The following is a 14,812-nucleotide window of genomic DNA, read 5'->3' on the forward strand; positions in this document are numbered from 1 at the left end:
ATATACTATACTATATATACTATTTATACTACATGAAGCTATAAAAGCATCTGTAAAGTCCGTGCTGAAGGGGGCGCTAAGGTCACAAACTTGGGAGGTTTAATGCACCTAAGCGCTGAAGAAGAAAAAGAAACATCTTCTGGCGGGTTCGGCTTAGCGCTACCTGCTTTGTTTTTTAGAAAGGAGTCTGGAGTTGAAACGGTAAAAAAAAAATACTATTCTATCAGGATTAATAAACTGTCCGTTTATTCATCGTATAGATACCGATCAGGTAACAAAGTTAGTGGTACCGAAAATCCGAACGTGCTTGTTTTCACGGACAGACGTTACCGGACGTTTTCCTCGACAATAGCGACAAAAATTCGCCTTTAAAATTCAGATGATTTTGGTGTATGTCACATCCGTCAGAAAAACATGAAGGATTTTGATTTTAAGGACCCATTCTTAGTCATTCGGCATTGATATAACAACAGAAAACAGTTGTGATGAAGTTCTGTTCTGTTTGAGTCTTAGGCTGCTAAACGGGGTGTATACTTGGAGACCAGTGGTTTTCTGATTTAATTACTAATAGCACAAAAAATTAACAACTATCAGAATCTTTTAAAAACATTTCCATTTGTATTACAGACGTTTTGACTGTGTTTCAGATGCTTCAGTGGGATTTGTCTTCGTTCTCAGTGTCTCCAGCTGCCAACCTGTTGGCCAGGTGTGTCTCCAAAGGAGCTTTGTCACAGGTAAAAGCATCTGCATGAACAGGTGATAATCATAACTCTGGTGAATCTGACTCACTGTAACAAACTACAAAGAATGACTTTTAAAAGCTATGGGCCTCCTTAGTAGTTGTCTGGCAGTGGCAGAAACCAAACGGCCCGTCAACATGTGAATAACGTGCTCAGCACAACAACCGCTGAGAACTGCAGCTTCACCAGAGACCAGCTGCAAACAAATACACTTTAGTCATTTCTGTGAAGATGACAAAGTTTCTGTCTCTGTCTGTCCTCAGGAGGACATAGACTCCGCCTCCTCCAGGCCGAGCCCCGCCTTCTCCCTTCGCCTGAATGATGCTGAACAGCGAATCAGCGCGCAGAAACAGCTCGACCAGGTCTGATCATAGCCCTAGAGATAGAAGAAATGAGGACTAACACATTGCGGCTAACACAAGAAAGAAAACTTACAATAAAAAACGATATGCAGGAGATTGCTGATGATTTGCTGTTTGGTGTCTCAGCTGCAGTTGGAGATGCAGCTGCTGAAGATGGAGGAGAAGAACGCTGACGTCACACACACTCATCACCTCAGTGAGTGTTTCATCACCTTCTACATTAAGGTGGCATCATTATGATGAGTTTATGATGAGTATCCAATGATTTGTATTACTGTATTTTTTATTATTATTATTATATGAGCAGACACACAACCGGCTCATCAACTCTTTATGAATCTATGAGTTATCAGACCACCTTTTGTTGGGTCCTGGTTTTCCAGCTCGCAGGTTCCAGATGTTGCAGTTGTTCTGTAGCCACCTGCAGGACATTCTAAAAGAGCAGAACACTTTAAGACAGAGACTGATGAGGCCAATTGGTCGAACCAACCTGCCTGTCCAGGCTCACCTGCACAGGTACAAACCGACTCCAAAGCAAAACCTGACTCAGCACTTTAATAATGATTAATTAAATAATTCATTAAAACAGGAACCACCACCTTGACCTTCACGCACTAGAAGATGATCATGTGGCTGAGAGGCTGAGCTGCTTCTGATTGCTTCAGAACTTTTACCTCATTAATCCTGATCTCTCTCACACTCACAAACGCACACAGTGCAGTATTTAGACCTTATGAAGTATTGGAATAAATGACCAGTGGCCCTCCTCAGGGTCATACCCAGAACAGACAGGGTCTAGAAGCTAGAGCTTATCCAGTAAGGCTGAAAATTATCATGGTCATATCAGGTCTGCCTGTGCTGACCTGTGCTCTGTTTTAGGTCTGTGGTGGACTCAGTGAAGCTGCTGCTAGACTTCATTGAGAATCTTGAAGAGAAGCTGAAGTCAGTCCATAGCTGGACCAGAACCAGAGACCACCTCACTCATTTGGTCAGTCAAATTACATCTTTTATAATACACCTTAGTGGGGTTATTTTCTTTCTTGTGGACCAAGACCCAAACGTTGTTATGGTTTCACAGTTGCTCAGAATGGATTTGACACTGTATGTCTGTCTGTCTGTATGTATTAGGACACCTCTCTCATTAAGCTGCTGGCTCAAGTGGTGGAGTTACAGACTTTGTCCAGTCAGGTTCTTCAGTGGAGGGAGGTGGGCAGCAGCAGCCTGCAAAGTGACAGCTCAGCATGATGACCTCTGACCCTTGACCAATACCATCCTGGACATTGTTTTGTTGGACAAAAACCCTTTCTACTCCTCTTACCTGAAACCTGCTCACACAACTTTACAACCCATTTTATTTCTTTATTTCTCAATAAACTCAGATTTCTGACAAGCTGCTGCTAAGACTTGAGTTTACAGGAACATTTGATTAACATTTCAACTCCACAGTAACTCAGCTCAGCAGTCACTTATGTTCACTTTGGTTCATTGTAGCCTGGATGACAAAGGTTAAAAACATTTAGTCATAATAAACATGTAGCACACTGAGAAAATGTCTCCACACAAATGCCTTCAGTCTTCAATCGTAGATCAAGTGTCTTCGCCGATTTAAAGAGAGCGTTAACCCTGACCCTTCTGATTTTTTTCATGCAAACTGAGTTCATTTTTAGAAACAAATGGTTCAAACATGCAGTTTAAACTACTAAACTCAAACATTATCAATTGTAAAAATAAATAAATAAATAAATAAAATTTACCTATTCATATTTTGAGACACTGAACAAATAAATAATTTAAATGATTCAGACAGTTTGAAGGCAAATGAAGACAACGTGAAATTAACCTAAAGTACTGAACACTACTTTTTCAAATATACTGACATTAAAATGCTTTTGGTGAATAAGCTCTGAAGGGATACCCCAGCACCTCAGATCATTTACCTGATAAAAGTACTAATATCAGAGTGTATAAATAATGTGTTACAAGTAAAAATTCTGCAAGCAGTTTCACATTTTCCCCTAAATGTGAAGTCCAGGGGTAAAGTGGCAGAAAATGGGAAGTAGGTACTTGGTACCTAATTGTACTTAGTAACTTTCGCAGCTGGTTATCTTTCGTCCAGCAGGAGGCAGACAGGTGCTTCAATGTGATAATTAACACAGAAGAAGAGCGTATTTCCGGTTCCGTCAGGATTTGATGACGTTCCTCTGAGTTTTTGCTGCTGTTTGATTAAAGTCACGCAGAGGTGGTAAGAAAACATCGTTTATATTGAATTATTTGTGAAATAAATCGTTAATGTTCCCGCTATGGTCACGGACATAATTCCGTCTTTTTAAAAGGCTGACAATTTCGGCGTAAACACAAGTAACGTTGCTAATGGCTAACCACTATTTTGTGATAACGGCTAACGGCTAAGCTAATGATAGCTGCGTAAACAGCTGCTTAAGATCTGACCCACATCAGCTGATAAACTGGGTAAAAATGTTATTGTCGAAAAAATGTAACAATTGATTAAATTAGGTTATAATTACAATCAGAATGATAAAGGTGTATAATATTGTCTTGTGAGTTTAAAAATCCGGGAATTTTCATCCTTAAAAACACAACGTAAACCTATTGAACATACACGTATTTAGTCTTTCAAGTATAAAGCAAATGTAAACAGCAACTCATTCATCCAGAGTTGCAGCTCATTGTTATTACTCGTGGTTAATATGCAGAGGATTTCCTCAGTTTATTGTCTAGTCTGTAAATTGTCAGTATTTGTCATCCAACGTGTATTGAAACTGACACAATCCAGAGTGTTAAACCAGACAATCAATTTTATTTTTCTCAGCTATCTTTCTTCCCATAAAGATGAAATATAATTAAATCTGATCATTGTTTGAACAGATTTAATTATATTATGAACAGTTCCAGAATTATTGTTCTAAAAATGCAAAACAGAACTAAAATTTAGGCTAATTACAAGAGAAACCGCAACTAATGTAGTTATTGTTTCCCTCCTTTTTCAGTTTACTGTTTGCTGTATAAAATAGGAAAAACATTAGTGACATCTTTATGTACCAGTCTATTCAGGTGAATCAGGTTAAAGATGATGAAGTTTACTGGCAGTGGTGATGGAAGTTAGCTGAAGATGCTGCTCAGGTCACTCAGTGGATCATACTGCAAACTGTCTCTTCATGTCTGCACACATATCCCTCTTCATTTCTCACCCTCTTGTCTCTGCAGGTGTGTGTAGCCCCCACCTTTACCTGTCAGCTGACCTGCTGACTCTTTCCACGGCACTGTCCATACAAACACACCTGATACAGGTAGAGAGAACTTTATTCGAACCTTAAACAGAGGTCTTTCAACAGACCTCAGATCTATCAGGATTAATCTGGTGAAACATGTTACTTTGAATCTGTCACTGGGGGAAAATTGCAGCACTGAGTGGTCACTTTATTAGGTACACCTGTACAGTCCACTGACTAAAGCTTTCTGTGGTTTCAGGATCAGATTGAACTGCAATCATGGTGTTAGCTGACCTGGGGAGGAAGATCACCTCGGCGCTGAGGTCCCTCAGCAATGCCACCATCATTAATGAAGAGGTAACACAGAGTCTGCTATTGTTCAGACCCTGACTATCAAAACAATTTAAGCAGTTTACTAGGAACAGTAGCAACATAAATGTAAACTGTTCTGTGAAGGTAGATAGAGGCAGGTTTTATTTGACACATTTATGACCATTTTCCACATTTATCTCCTCTTTTTAGAACATCTAGAGACGAGTCTTTGCTCACAACAGATTTTAAGATGCATGTATGTTTTTGCTGTCAGTGGGCATTTATGAGCCACGTCAAAGAAAAATTTACAGCGTCCTTTGACAGATAATAAAGATTTGAACCTGGTCCAAGAATCTTAAGAGGAGCTCAGTCCTGAGACCTAAGTTGTATCATAGTGGCAGAGCAGTGGAGAAATGTGTGCACACCTACACAATTTGCACAGCACCCTTATGTGACAGCCAGGTGGAAAAGGAAAAAGGAGATTGAGTTCGTGGACACCAGTTGTCTGATGTGACACCGTTAAAAGGCAAACATAACACTAGTGGTATTTGCTGTTTATGTGTTAGCAACTATCTAAGCTACTAAATTCAAGATGAGTAACACTTAAAGTATCAAAGAGGGTGACACTGATCAAACCTAACCCCAATTCCAAAAAACTTGCCAGGTTGTGTAAATGTAATTTAAAAACAATGCAGAATTTGCAAATCTCATCAAACCATATTTTATTCGCAATAGAACAACATATCAGATGTCATCAATGACATCATCAGTACACTTATTCATACATTTCAGGACACCAACAAACACCCCAGAACAAACACAGAGAAAACTGCCAGTGGCTCATTTTGAGTTTGATATCAGCAACATATCTCACAAAAGTTGGAAGAGGGGGATGTTTACCATTGTGTAGCATCCACTCTTCTTTTAACAACTGTCTGTAAATGTTTGGGAATCGAGGAGACCAGTTGCTGGAGTTAGAAGAGGAATGTTGTCCTATTCTTGTGTGCAGGATTCTAGCTGCTCAACAGTCCTGGGCCTTTTTTTGCTGGATTTTCCATTTTATGATGTGCAAAATGTTTTCTGTTGGTGAAAGGTCTGGACTGCAGTCAGGCCAGTTCAGCAACCAGACTCTTCTCCTGTGAAGCCATGCTGTTATGGATGCAGTATGTGGTTTAGCATAGTCTTGCTGAAATAGATGAGCTTTCTCTGAAAGAAACATTGTCTGGATGGAGCCATATGTTGCTCTCTATGTACTTTTTAGCATTGATAGTTCCTTTCCTAATGTGTAAGCTGCCCAAGCCATAGGCCCAAATGCACCCCCTAATGACCGCAGAACATTTTGCCATTTGCCTCAGACCATTTTAAATGAGAGAATATGGTGGCTTTCTGGATGATGTTCACGTATGGGTTCTTCTTTGCATAAGACAGTTTGTACTTACATTTGTGGATTGAACAGTGAACCATGTTCAAAGACAGTAATTTCTGGAAGTGTTCCTGAGCCCATGCAGTGATGTCCAATAGATAATCATGCCTGTTTGTTTTGTTTTTTTAATGCAGTGTTGCATGAGATCGCTGCATCCAGTTTTGACCTTTGGCCTTGTCCCTTGCGCACAGAAATTCCTCCTGATTCTCTGAATCTTTTGATGATGATTTATACTGTAGATGGTGGGATCTTCAAAGTCTTTGCAATTTTACGTTAAGGAACATTTTAATGAAATTGTTCCACAATTGTTTGATGCAGTTTGTCAGATTGTGAACCTCTGCCCATCTTTACATTGCCCATCTCTCTGCCTCTATGAAATGCTCCTTTTATACCCTGTCATGTTACTGACCTGTTGCCAATTGACCAAATCAGTTGTCTAATGCTCCTCCATTTGTTTTTGACTTGCAACAATTACTTTTCCAGCCTTTTGTTGCCCCTGTTCCAACTTTTCTGAGATGTGTTGCTGCCATCAAATTCAAAATGAGCTAATATTTTACATGAAATGGTAAAATCTCTGTTTCAACATCTGATATGTTGTTTATGTTCTATTGTGAATAAAATATGGTTTAATGAGATTTGTAAATCATTACATTCTGTTTTTATTCTCGTTTTCACATCTTCCCATCTTGTTTGGAAGTGGTTTATACACTGTGTAAATCCAGCTGTCATAAAATACTGTCAAATTAATCAGGCAGAAAACCATGTAGTAGTTGTTTCTCATTTAAATCCTTTATTTATAAATGTTTTGTGTACATTCCCTTTTATGGAATAGTTTCTTTCAGGCAATTCATTCATGGATATAGCATTATTCAAGAAATAACCCCAGCTGCTTAGGCTTTGATTTTTTTTAATCTTACTACCTGGAGACATAAAGTAAAAATGTACTGCCAATCTGAGCTATAAAATACTTCCCAGAGGATTAAAATACTCCATTAATCTGCCTTTTGTATCCTTACCAAAACTTTGTGGTAAGGAGCTGAGCTCAGCTATAAAGGAGCAATCTAACATAAATCCAGTTCAGACTATGATCTCATCTGTGTTCCAGGTGCTAAATGCCATGTTAAAGGAAGTTTGTGCCGCTCTGCTGGAGGCTGATGTCAATATCAAACTGGTCAAACAACTCAGAGAGAATGTCAAGTGAGTCTGGCAGCGGTGATCTCAACAGCTCTTTAGACCTCCACCCGACTGAGGAATTGGTGTCCAACTTCTGGAGAGGCCTTATTTCACCAGTTTATTGCTGACTCATGTTTAGTTTAAGTTATTTAAAAATGTTAAAAAGGAATATGGAATAACAAAATTAACATAACAAATTGGAAACATTTTAGCATTTTATTGAACATGAAAGATTCATCACAAATCAGTATAGCTTTACATTAATGCATATTAGCTGTCGCTGTCACTTTAGAGTTCCTACTGACTGTGCAAATGCAAATAGAGAAAGAGGAAGAAGGAAAATAGTTCTGAGGAAAGCTCCTTAGTACAGTTTAATCCAAAAGAGCCTACTGAGTTGTGGGCCAGTACAGCAGCACTGAGTGAAAATTTCTTGTCCCTGCAGGTCTGCCATAGACCTGGAGGAGATGGCCTCAGGTCTGAACAAAAGGAGGATGATCCAACACGCTGTCTTCAAGGAACTTGTTAAGGTCAGTGCTGGAACAATCAGTGGATTAAATGTATAGTTTTTCAGGACTATTTGGAACAATATCAAAACATGTTTAAAGTAGAATTTTCACAGGTTTTCAGGTCTGTCTTAAAACAGTCAGGTCTCCACATTTTGTAACAAAGACAAGAACATGGTCGCAGAGTGTTTTGTCTGTGACATAGTGACCAACCCTGTGCTCCACTGCATTCCCACACTGCTTATTTAGACCAGAATATCATGGGTGTGTCTTCAGTGTTTACAAAACATGGATTGTGGTATCAGGTTTTAATCTCAGTTTTAGAATACTTATGGTATGGACTGCTTTTAGTTTCTCATCCACCACCTACCCCCCCAGATCTGTGTGTATTTTAAATACCTTGTTGTGTATTTGTAGCTGGTGGACCCCGGTGTGAAGGCCTGGACCCCCACTAAAGGAAAGAACAATGTCATCATGTTTGTTGGTCTGCAGGGCAGCGGGAAAACCACAACCTGCTCCAAGGTAACGTCACACACTTGAGTGTTAACCGTACCTTTTCACCTGCAAGAAGTTTTGTGTTTTGATACACAGCACTCCCACCTGTCCTTGAACTGCTGTGTTTCCTTTAGCTCGCTTATTATTACCAGAGGAAAGGCTGGAAGACCTGTCTGATCTGTGCTGACACCTTCAGAGCTGGTAACTACACTTTCACACACTCAACTGAGACCACACTTCTCACATGGCTGGGCTAGATCGGGAAGCAGAACAGTTTTCCATCAACCCTAGGATTGTTGGTTCAACCTAGGGCTTCTCCTGTCACATGTCCAAATTTACCTGAGCAAGACACTGAATCCCAACTAAAGTCTGTTTCACATATTACCTTTGCACAATGTCAGGAGAAATCAGCCTCAGGCATTGTCCAGAGTTGTATTTCACATGTTAAACACAGCGGAAAATCATCTGAGCAAGAAGCCTTCTCACGGGAGAAAATCTGTGCGATCTCAGTGTGAGATCAACATGTGCAGGAGGCACATCATAAAAACTTTTGAAATTGTGTGAAACAGTGTTTTGTTTACAGCACATCGGAGACCTGCATATTAAAAATAAATAAATAAAAAGTTGCTATCACTTGACTACAAGGGACTTTACGTAGACTTAAACGCACTCAATGTGACCCTTTTGTTCTCAGGTGCCTTTGATCAGCTGAAACAAAATGCCACCAAAGCCAGAATCCCTTTCTATGGCAGGTGAGTCTCTGCTAAGGAGGTAATGAGACATTGCCCCCTGGTGATGTTCTTTTCAGGGAATTCCTGCTTACTGTTGACCTCATGTGTTGTATTCAGTTACACAGAGATGGACCCGGTGGTGATCGCTTCTGAGGGTGTCGAAAAGTTCAAAACTGAGAACTTTGAAATCATAATTGTGGACACAAGTGGACGACACAAGCAGGAAGACTCACTGTTTGAGGAAATGCTGCAAGTCTCCAATGCTGTGGTAGGAATCTGTATATGTCACCTTATCTTTTCCAGGTGTTCCCCTCCAGGTATTTCTCTGCTGATGGATTTTCCTCCTGATGTTCCCATAGCAACCGGACAACATTGTGTATGTGATGGATGCGTCAATCGGCCAGGCATGTGAGGCTCAGGCTAAAGCCTTCAAAGACAAAGTTGATGTGGCATCAGTAATTGTTACCAAGCTGGATGGACACGCTAAAGGAGGAGGAGCTCTGAGCGCGTAAGACCATCGCCTGCGCCTGATGTCTCAGCTTCCCTCTCACTGCTGATTTTAACACTCCTCTTCTTCTGTTCTACCAGTGTGGCAGCCACTAGGAGTCCCATCATCTTTATCGGAACAGGAGAACACATCGACGACTTTGAGCCTTTTAAAACTCAGCCATTCATCAGCAAACTGCTTGGTAACAGATTTACAGAGAGAGCATCACTTTCTGATCACAATCATAAAAACAAAAAATCCTAAGGTGTTATTACATAGGCACGGTTAGACAGCCGTTTCATTTTGGATGTGCCTACAAGTGAAAACAATACTCTGCATTCATTAGGATCTGCAGCCAAAATGTCTTCCCTCCTTTTTTCCCCATTTGCTTTTCTCTGTAACTCTACAGAATCACTGATGATGACTTATGACATTAACAATGTGAAAACTTAATTCATCAAACTCCGTAAGGGATTCAGAGACGGGTTCAGATTTGATAAAATGCTTTCAGACTCCATCATTACTGAAAACTTCTACTTGCTACTAATCCGCTGAATTAAAAAAAAAAACTTTTTTATCTGAAGGTATATTTTAAAAAAACTGTAAATGTTTCTTTAAGTCCGGGGTCTTTAACACATCGCTCACAACCAGGTAGCTCGCAAAAGGGTTAATGAATCCTACATAAATCTGAAAACTTGATTAGTCAAATTTGAGTGGTCACTCGGCAAATCAACTTACATCTATATCCAATCAAATTCGTCAAAGTATCCCGCCTCCTTTTCATGCAAAATAATTATTTGACAATTAGTTGTCAGTCGAAGTGTGCTGCTGTCAACCTTGATGAGCCAGTGGTGATCAGTTTTCCCAACTGGCCGACTTTGTCGCTACATTAAGCGAGTTTTCAGACTCTTTTTTTCAAAAAAGTGACTATCAACAAATCTAGCAGCTTTTTCTGGTGCTATTGGAGACTTTTGGAGACTGACGTGAAAGCACGTATCATTCTCACTCTTCTCAACAAGCAGTGGGAACTGCTTTAAGCCCTCCCACGTGCCAAAGCACTCACATGCGGCCCGGTCCTCACACAGTAGCCCCTCCCAGCTGCAGTCAGAGCAAGAGATGTTCACCCTTCAACTGCATACGGTACCCGTACCAGTGAGAGACTACAATAGAAAGAAATGCATACAAGCACAATGAATGCAAAATACATATAAAATATTTATGGTGATGTTTTAATGCAAAATGTGAGTTGTAGACACCCAACATTTTATGTAGGTTCAAGAAAACAGCCATGAGAATACATGTTACAAAACATGAGTAGTTCTCAGCCATTTTTATTTTAAAAAGTAAGTAAAAGTAGCTCTAGGGGAAAAAAGGTTGGAGACCCCTGCTTTAAGTCATCTGGTTATTTTAGGTCTAAACAGTCAAATCTCCCCAGGTTGAATGAGATGCTGAGTATAAATAAAATAATTTGGACATTAGTTTCTCTTTAAATCACAGCTGATTGTGTTTTTTCTATCAGGGATGGGAGACATCGAAGGACTAATTGACAGAGTGAATGAGCTCAAGCTGGATGACAATGAAGAGCTAATAGACAAACTCAAACATGGTAAGAACCTGATCAGACACCCCTCTTCAAATGACGTGCATTATGGGTGGGCTGACTTACCTTTGATCTCTGAACTGCAGGTCAGTTCACCCTCAGAGACATGTACGAGCAGTTTCAGAACATCATGAAGATGGGACCCTTCGGACAGATCATGGTAAGTATGTGAATACGTGCCGTACGCTCAGTCACATGACTTAGAGGCTCTAGACTCGTAACACGATGTGGACTCAGGTCACATCTGATTTTGACACAACCTGTAAAAATGCGGAACCTGGAGATTAGCTGTATCTGAAAAGTCTTTAACTATATTTCTTTTGGTGTTCAGGGGATGATTCCGGGCTTCGGCACAGACTTCATGAGTAAAGGAAACGAACAGGAATCAATGGCCCGACTAAAGAAATTGATGACCATCATGGACAGCATGAACGACCAGGGTAACACACATTCATGAGCTGCTGTTTGTGTAAAGATGGTGTTAGCCTGAAGCTGTATGTCTGTACATGATAAAGGACCAAACTCCACAGTACTATGGCACAAACACTGATGCTGTTGTAATATCAGTTTATCTTTATGACTGGAGGAGCTGCTGATTACATTAACTTAGTTACACATTTACTTTATTTAAGTCATGACTAAATGACCGTAATTATGGTCAGTTACAAATGAATAAATCGGTGCATCTTTTAGTCGGATCTGTTTTATGTTAACTTGTAGTTTAAGCTGCGAGGTCTAATAATTTAAGATGAACATGCGCCCTTATTAATCTGGATTCTCTCATGTCATCTGTCTGCAGTGTAAGCAGCGCCACAGTCTGATTTACCAAAAAAGATATTTTTGTACCTGTTTTTAATGTTAGTGGAGTCAGGTTTAACAAGTTTGAGGCTCAAACTGTCGTTTAGAGAAGACTAGAGACCAGATGGAAAATTTAGTTTCATGATAAAAATCAGTGTCTGCTTACAGTCAGAGAGCAGCTGGTGAAGATAGTGGAGCATTCAGCAGTGAAAGAGCCAAAATGTCGCTCTGGAACTGTATAATTACCACGAACATGAGTGAAAATCGGTCTGCACAGATTTACACTGCAAACAACAGACACTTTACCTCTTCAAATCCTGAATCCTTAACTAAGTATTCTAGTAAGCACAACATTTAACAGGTCCCACCAGCTGTTAACACTTGAATGTTTAGTGCAGATCAATATGCAGATGTGTGGCCTCTGTGGAGAAGACCAGAGCTCCCGTTTTTATAGGTCTGTGTCTGTGCAGAACTGGATAGTAAAGATGGGGCCAAGCTGTTCAGTAAACAGCCCAACAGGATCCAGAGAGTGGCTCGAGGTTCTGGGGTTGCCACCAGGGATGTCCAGGAGCTGCTAACACAGTACACAAAGTTTGCTCAGATGGTGAAGAAGATGGGTGGGATCAAGGGCCTGTTTAAAGGTAAACCAGCAGGACATTGTCTTTGGTAGGCGGGACAACCTATGAGGTTGACAATTGTGTATGAGGTAACTGATGTGTTGGTCTGTTTCAGGAGGAGACATGTCCAAAAACGTGAACCCATCTCAGATGGCCAAACTCAACCAGCAAATGGCCAAAATGATGGATCCCCGAGTTCTGCACCATATGGGTAAGACCTGCTCACACTAATACACACCCTCACACACGCACCTGTTTTGTTAGTACATGCAATCCCACACAGTAGATTTAAATACAGTTGGTTTTCTGAGGAAAGCGGAATTCTTAACTGTCATGAATCAGGGTTTGTATTTAATGAAATCCTCTTTCCCCAGGTAGATTTCTCTACACCGAGGTCTCTGTCATGTAGATGTTAACCAGGTTTTTATATGCTTTCCCCAGCTGCACGTGTGCTTGACAGAGGTCTGTAAATGGGGCAAACAGCTAAATGAAAGCATGAATGAGGGAGAGATCATTAACAGAGCGATGCCACTTGGTTTTTCATCAAACTGTCTGAAAATAAAATGAACACAAAGTCTAAATAAACCACCCCATTACAGATTGTTTTAAAACTCAGACAGTTGGCACTTTGTGTCAGCTGTGTTTCCCTGTGTGCTCTCACCCTGCACCTACATAAAAAAGAGGTTGAAAACAGATTCTTGTTACTACACAGTTAAAATCAGTCCAAGGTGGAGGAGAAATCACATTTTGTCACTGACATCATCTGAGACTGAAAAGTTCCAGCACTTAGAAACACTTTGACCTGACAACAGCTGATCGTGATTAAAAAAAGTTGTTGACAAGCTGTAAATTCTTGATTAAAAACAAACTTTTATTTTTTTAAAGGTGGAATGGCCGGCCTTCAGTCCATGATGCGTCAGTTTCAGCAGGGAGCTGCTGGAAACATGAAAGGCATGATGGGATTCAACAACATGTGATCAATCAGCTGCCTTAAAATATTTTTTTTAAAACCCTCAAAGTCCCACCTCAAGACAGGTACAGATGGAGGGGGAGGGCTTGGATACAAAATAAAACAAGGATGTTTGAATCTTTGCTGCTTTTCACAAAGACTTCTGCTTGTAGGAATATAAATCAAAGGAGCAGTTCAACATTTTCAGAAGCTGCAGGTTTTGTGTGAAGCTTAAAAATGTTGGACTGCTCTTATTAAGGGAAGAAGATGGTTTTGGGGGGTTAATTTAAATTTAAGATGTTTGTGTATAGATTCAAACAGACCAGAGTCGACAAGGTGATGAAGATGACATTAGTTAGTGACAGTATTTTTGTCATAATAAACATTTGTATTACACCATTTTAAACCTGCTGTGTCTCTTTCTTCCATTATTTCAGAGACCTGAGATGATGCTATATGCAGTATTATTTGTACTGTCAGAATTATAACATACTTCAATAATATGTAAGATACTAATGTAAGTATAAGACTAAGAAGTTTTAAAATAATAGTACATCAAAATACTACATCTGACAGTTTTACTTTCATTACATTTACATTCTGCTTTAGAATGCATCTAACTGATTCTTTTCTTAAAAATGCAAAATTTACGGTATTTTCTGACACCAAAGAATTAGTTTTTATCTAGGTAAATTCAAATTCTGACTTTTTAGTCAAATAGGAAAAAGTTGAGTTTTTTTCATACAGTTGGAAATTAATAGCACAACGAAAAAATGTAGCAAGAAATGCACAGCAGCAGACACTGGGGCAGGAGCGAGGTGGATCCTGGACTGATCACCGGTCTGTCACAGGTTTACAGTCTAAATGCTGTGTGTTGCTTTCATTTTGCCTGTTTGTACATTTGTGGGTAATTATATGTGTATTGTTATCAAGGAGTGCAGTGTTGGAAACTCAGATGTTAACCTGACAAAATTGCCTCAGGCGTGGGTGCATGCGTGCAGATTATTTGCTTCCCATACCGTGGATTGTTGCCACTGTAATGTTACTGTTGTGCCCCGTGGACCTGGATGATGAATGGAATGATCAATTCCAGGCATTTTTAAGGGAGGTGAGAGGCAGCCGAGTGTCACATTAGACCATTCGAAACCCGCTTACATCAGCATGGCCTGCATGCTAGACGACCTGCAAGGTACCTGGCCACATCACCATGCACAGGTGTCGTCTTGCATGGCCCGGGAGCATTTGCACTAGATGAGCAGAAATGACCAATGCTGTGCATCAGCCACTGTTAAGCCAGGTGCACCAGATGAGCCTTTGGACATGGTGGTGTTACAGTCTGGGCAGGTGTTTCTACTCAATATAGAACTACCCTAAACCATGTGAATGGTATGG

The 14,812-nt window shown here is 40.2% G+C and overlaps 2 protein-coding genes across 2 annotated transcripts; both read left to right on the forward strand.

Annotated features, from left to right (window-relative positions):
- The first annotated feature begins 80 nt into the window (after nt 1-80).
- Nucleotides 81-2,492, forward strand: haus2 (HAUS augmin like complex subunit 2). The gene is made up of 7 exons (XM_067479595.1): nt 81-201; nt 648-734; nt 1,004-1,102; nt 1,229-1,298; nt 1,486-1,618; nt 1,982-2,090; nt 2,231-2,492. The coding sequence occupies exons 1-7, from the start codon at nt 103-105 to the stop codon at nt 2,345-2,347; spliced, it is 714 nt and encodes a 237-aa protein (XP_067335696.1). The 5' UTR covers nt 81-102; the 3' UTR covers nt 2,348-2,492.
- Nucleotides 2,493-3,206: 714 nt separating this feature from the next.
- On the forward strand, nt 3,207-13,826 carry srp54 (signal recognition particle 54). The gene is made up of 17 exons (XM_067479591.1): nt 3,207-3,344; nt 4,328-4,410; nt 4,592-4,689; nt 7,173-7,264; nt 7,683-7,767; nt 8,161-8,265; nt 8,373-8,439; nt 8,933-8,990; nt 9,087-9,237; nt 9,329-9,477; nt 9,558-9,658; nt 10,976-11,062; nt 11,143-11,216; nt 11,388-11,496; nt 12,325-12,495; nt 12,587-12,682; nt 13,357-13,826. Exons 3-17 carry the CDS (start codon nt 4,612-4,614, stop codon nt 13,446-13,448), a joined length of 1,515 nt encoding a protein of 504 aa, XP_067335692.1. The 5' UTR covers nt 3,207-3,344; nt 4,328-4,410; nt 4,592-4,611; the 3' UTR covers nt 13,449-13,826.
- Nucleotides 13,827-14,812: the final 986 nt, after the last annotated feature.

Source organism: Channa argus, chromosome 16 (assembly GCF_033026475.1).
Source record: "Channa argus isolate prfri chromosome 16, Channa argus male v1.0, whole genome shotgun sequence".
NCBI classification, from domain to species: domain Eukaryota; kingdom Metazoa; phylum Chordata; class Actinopteri; order Anabantiformes; family Channidae; genus Channa; species Channa argus.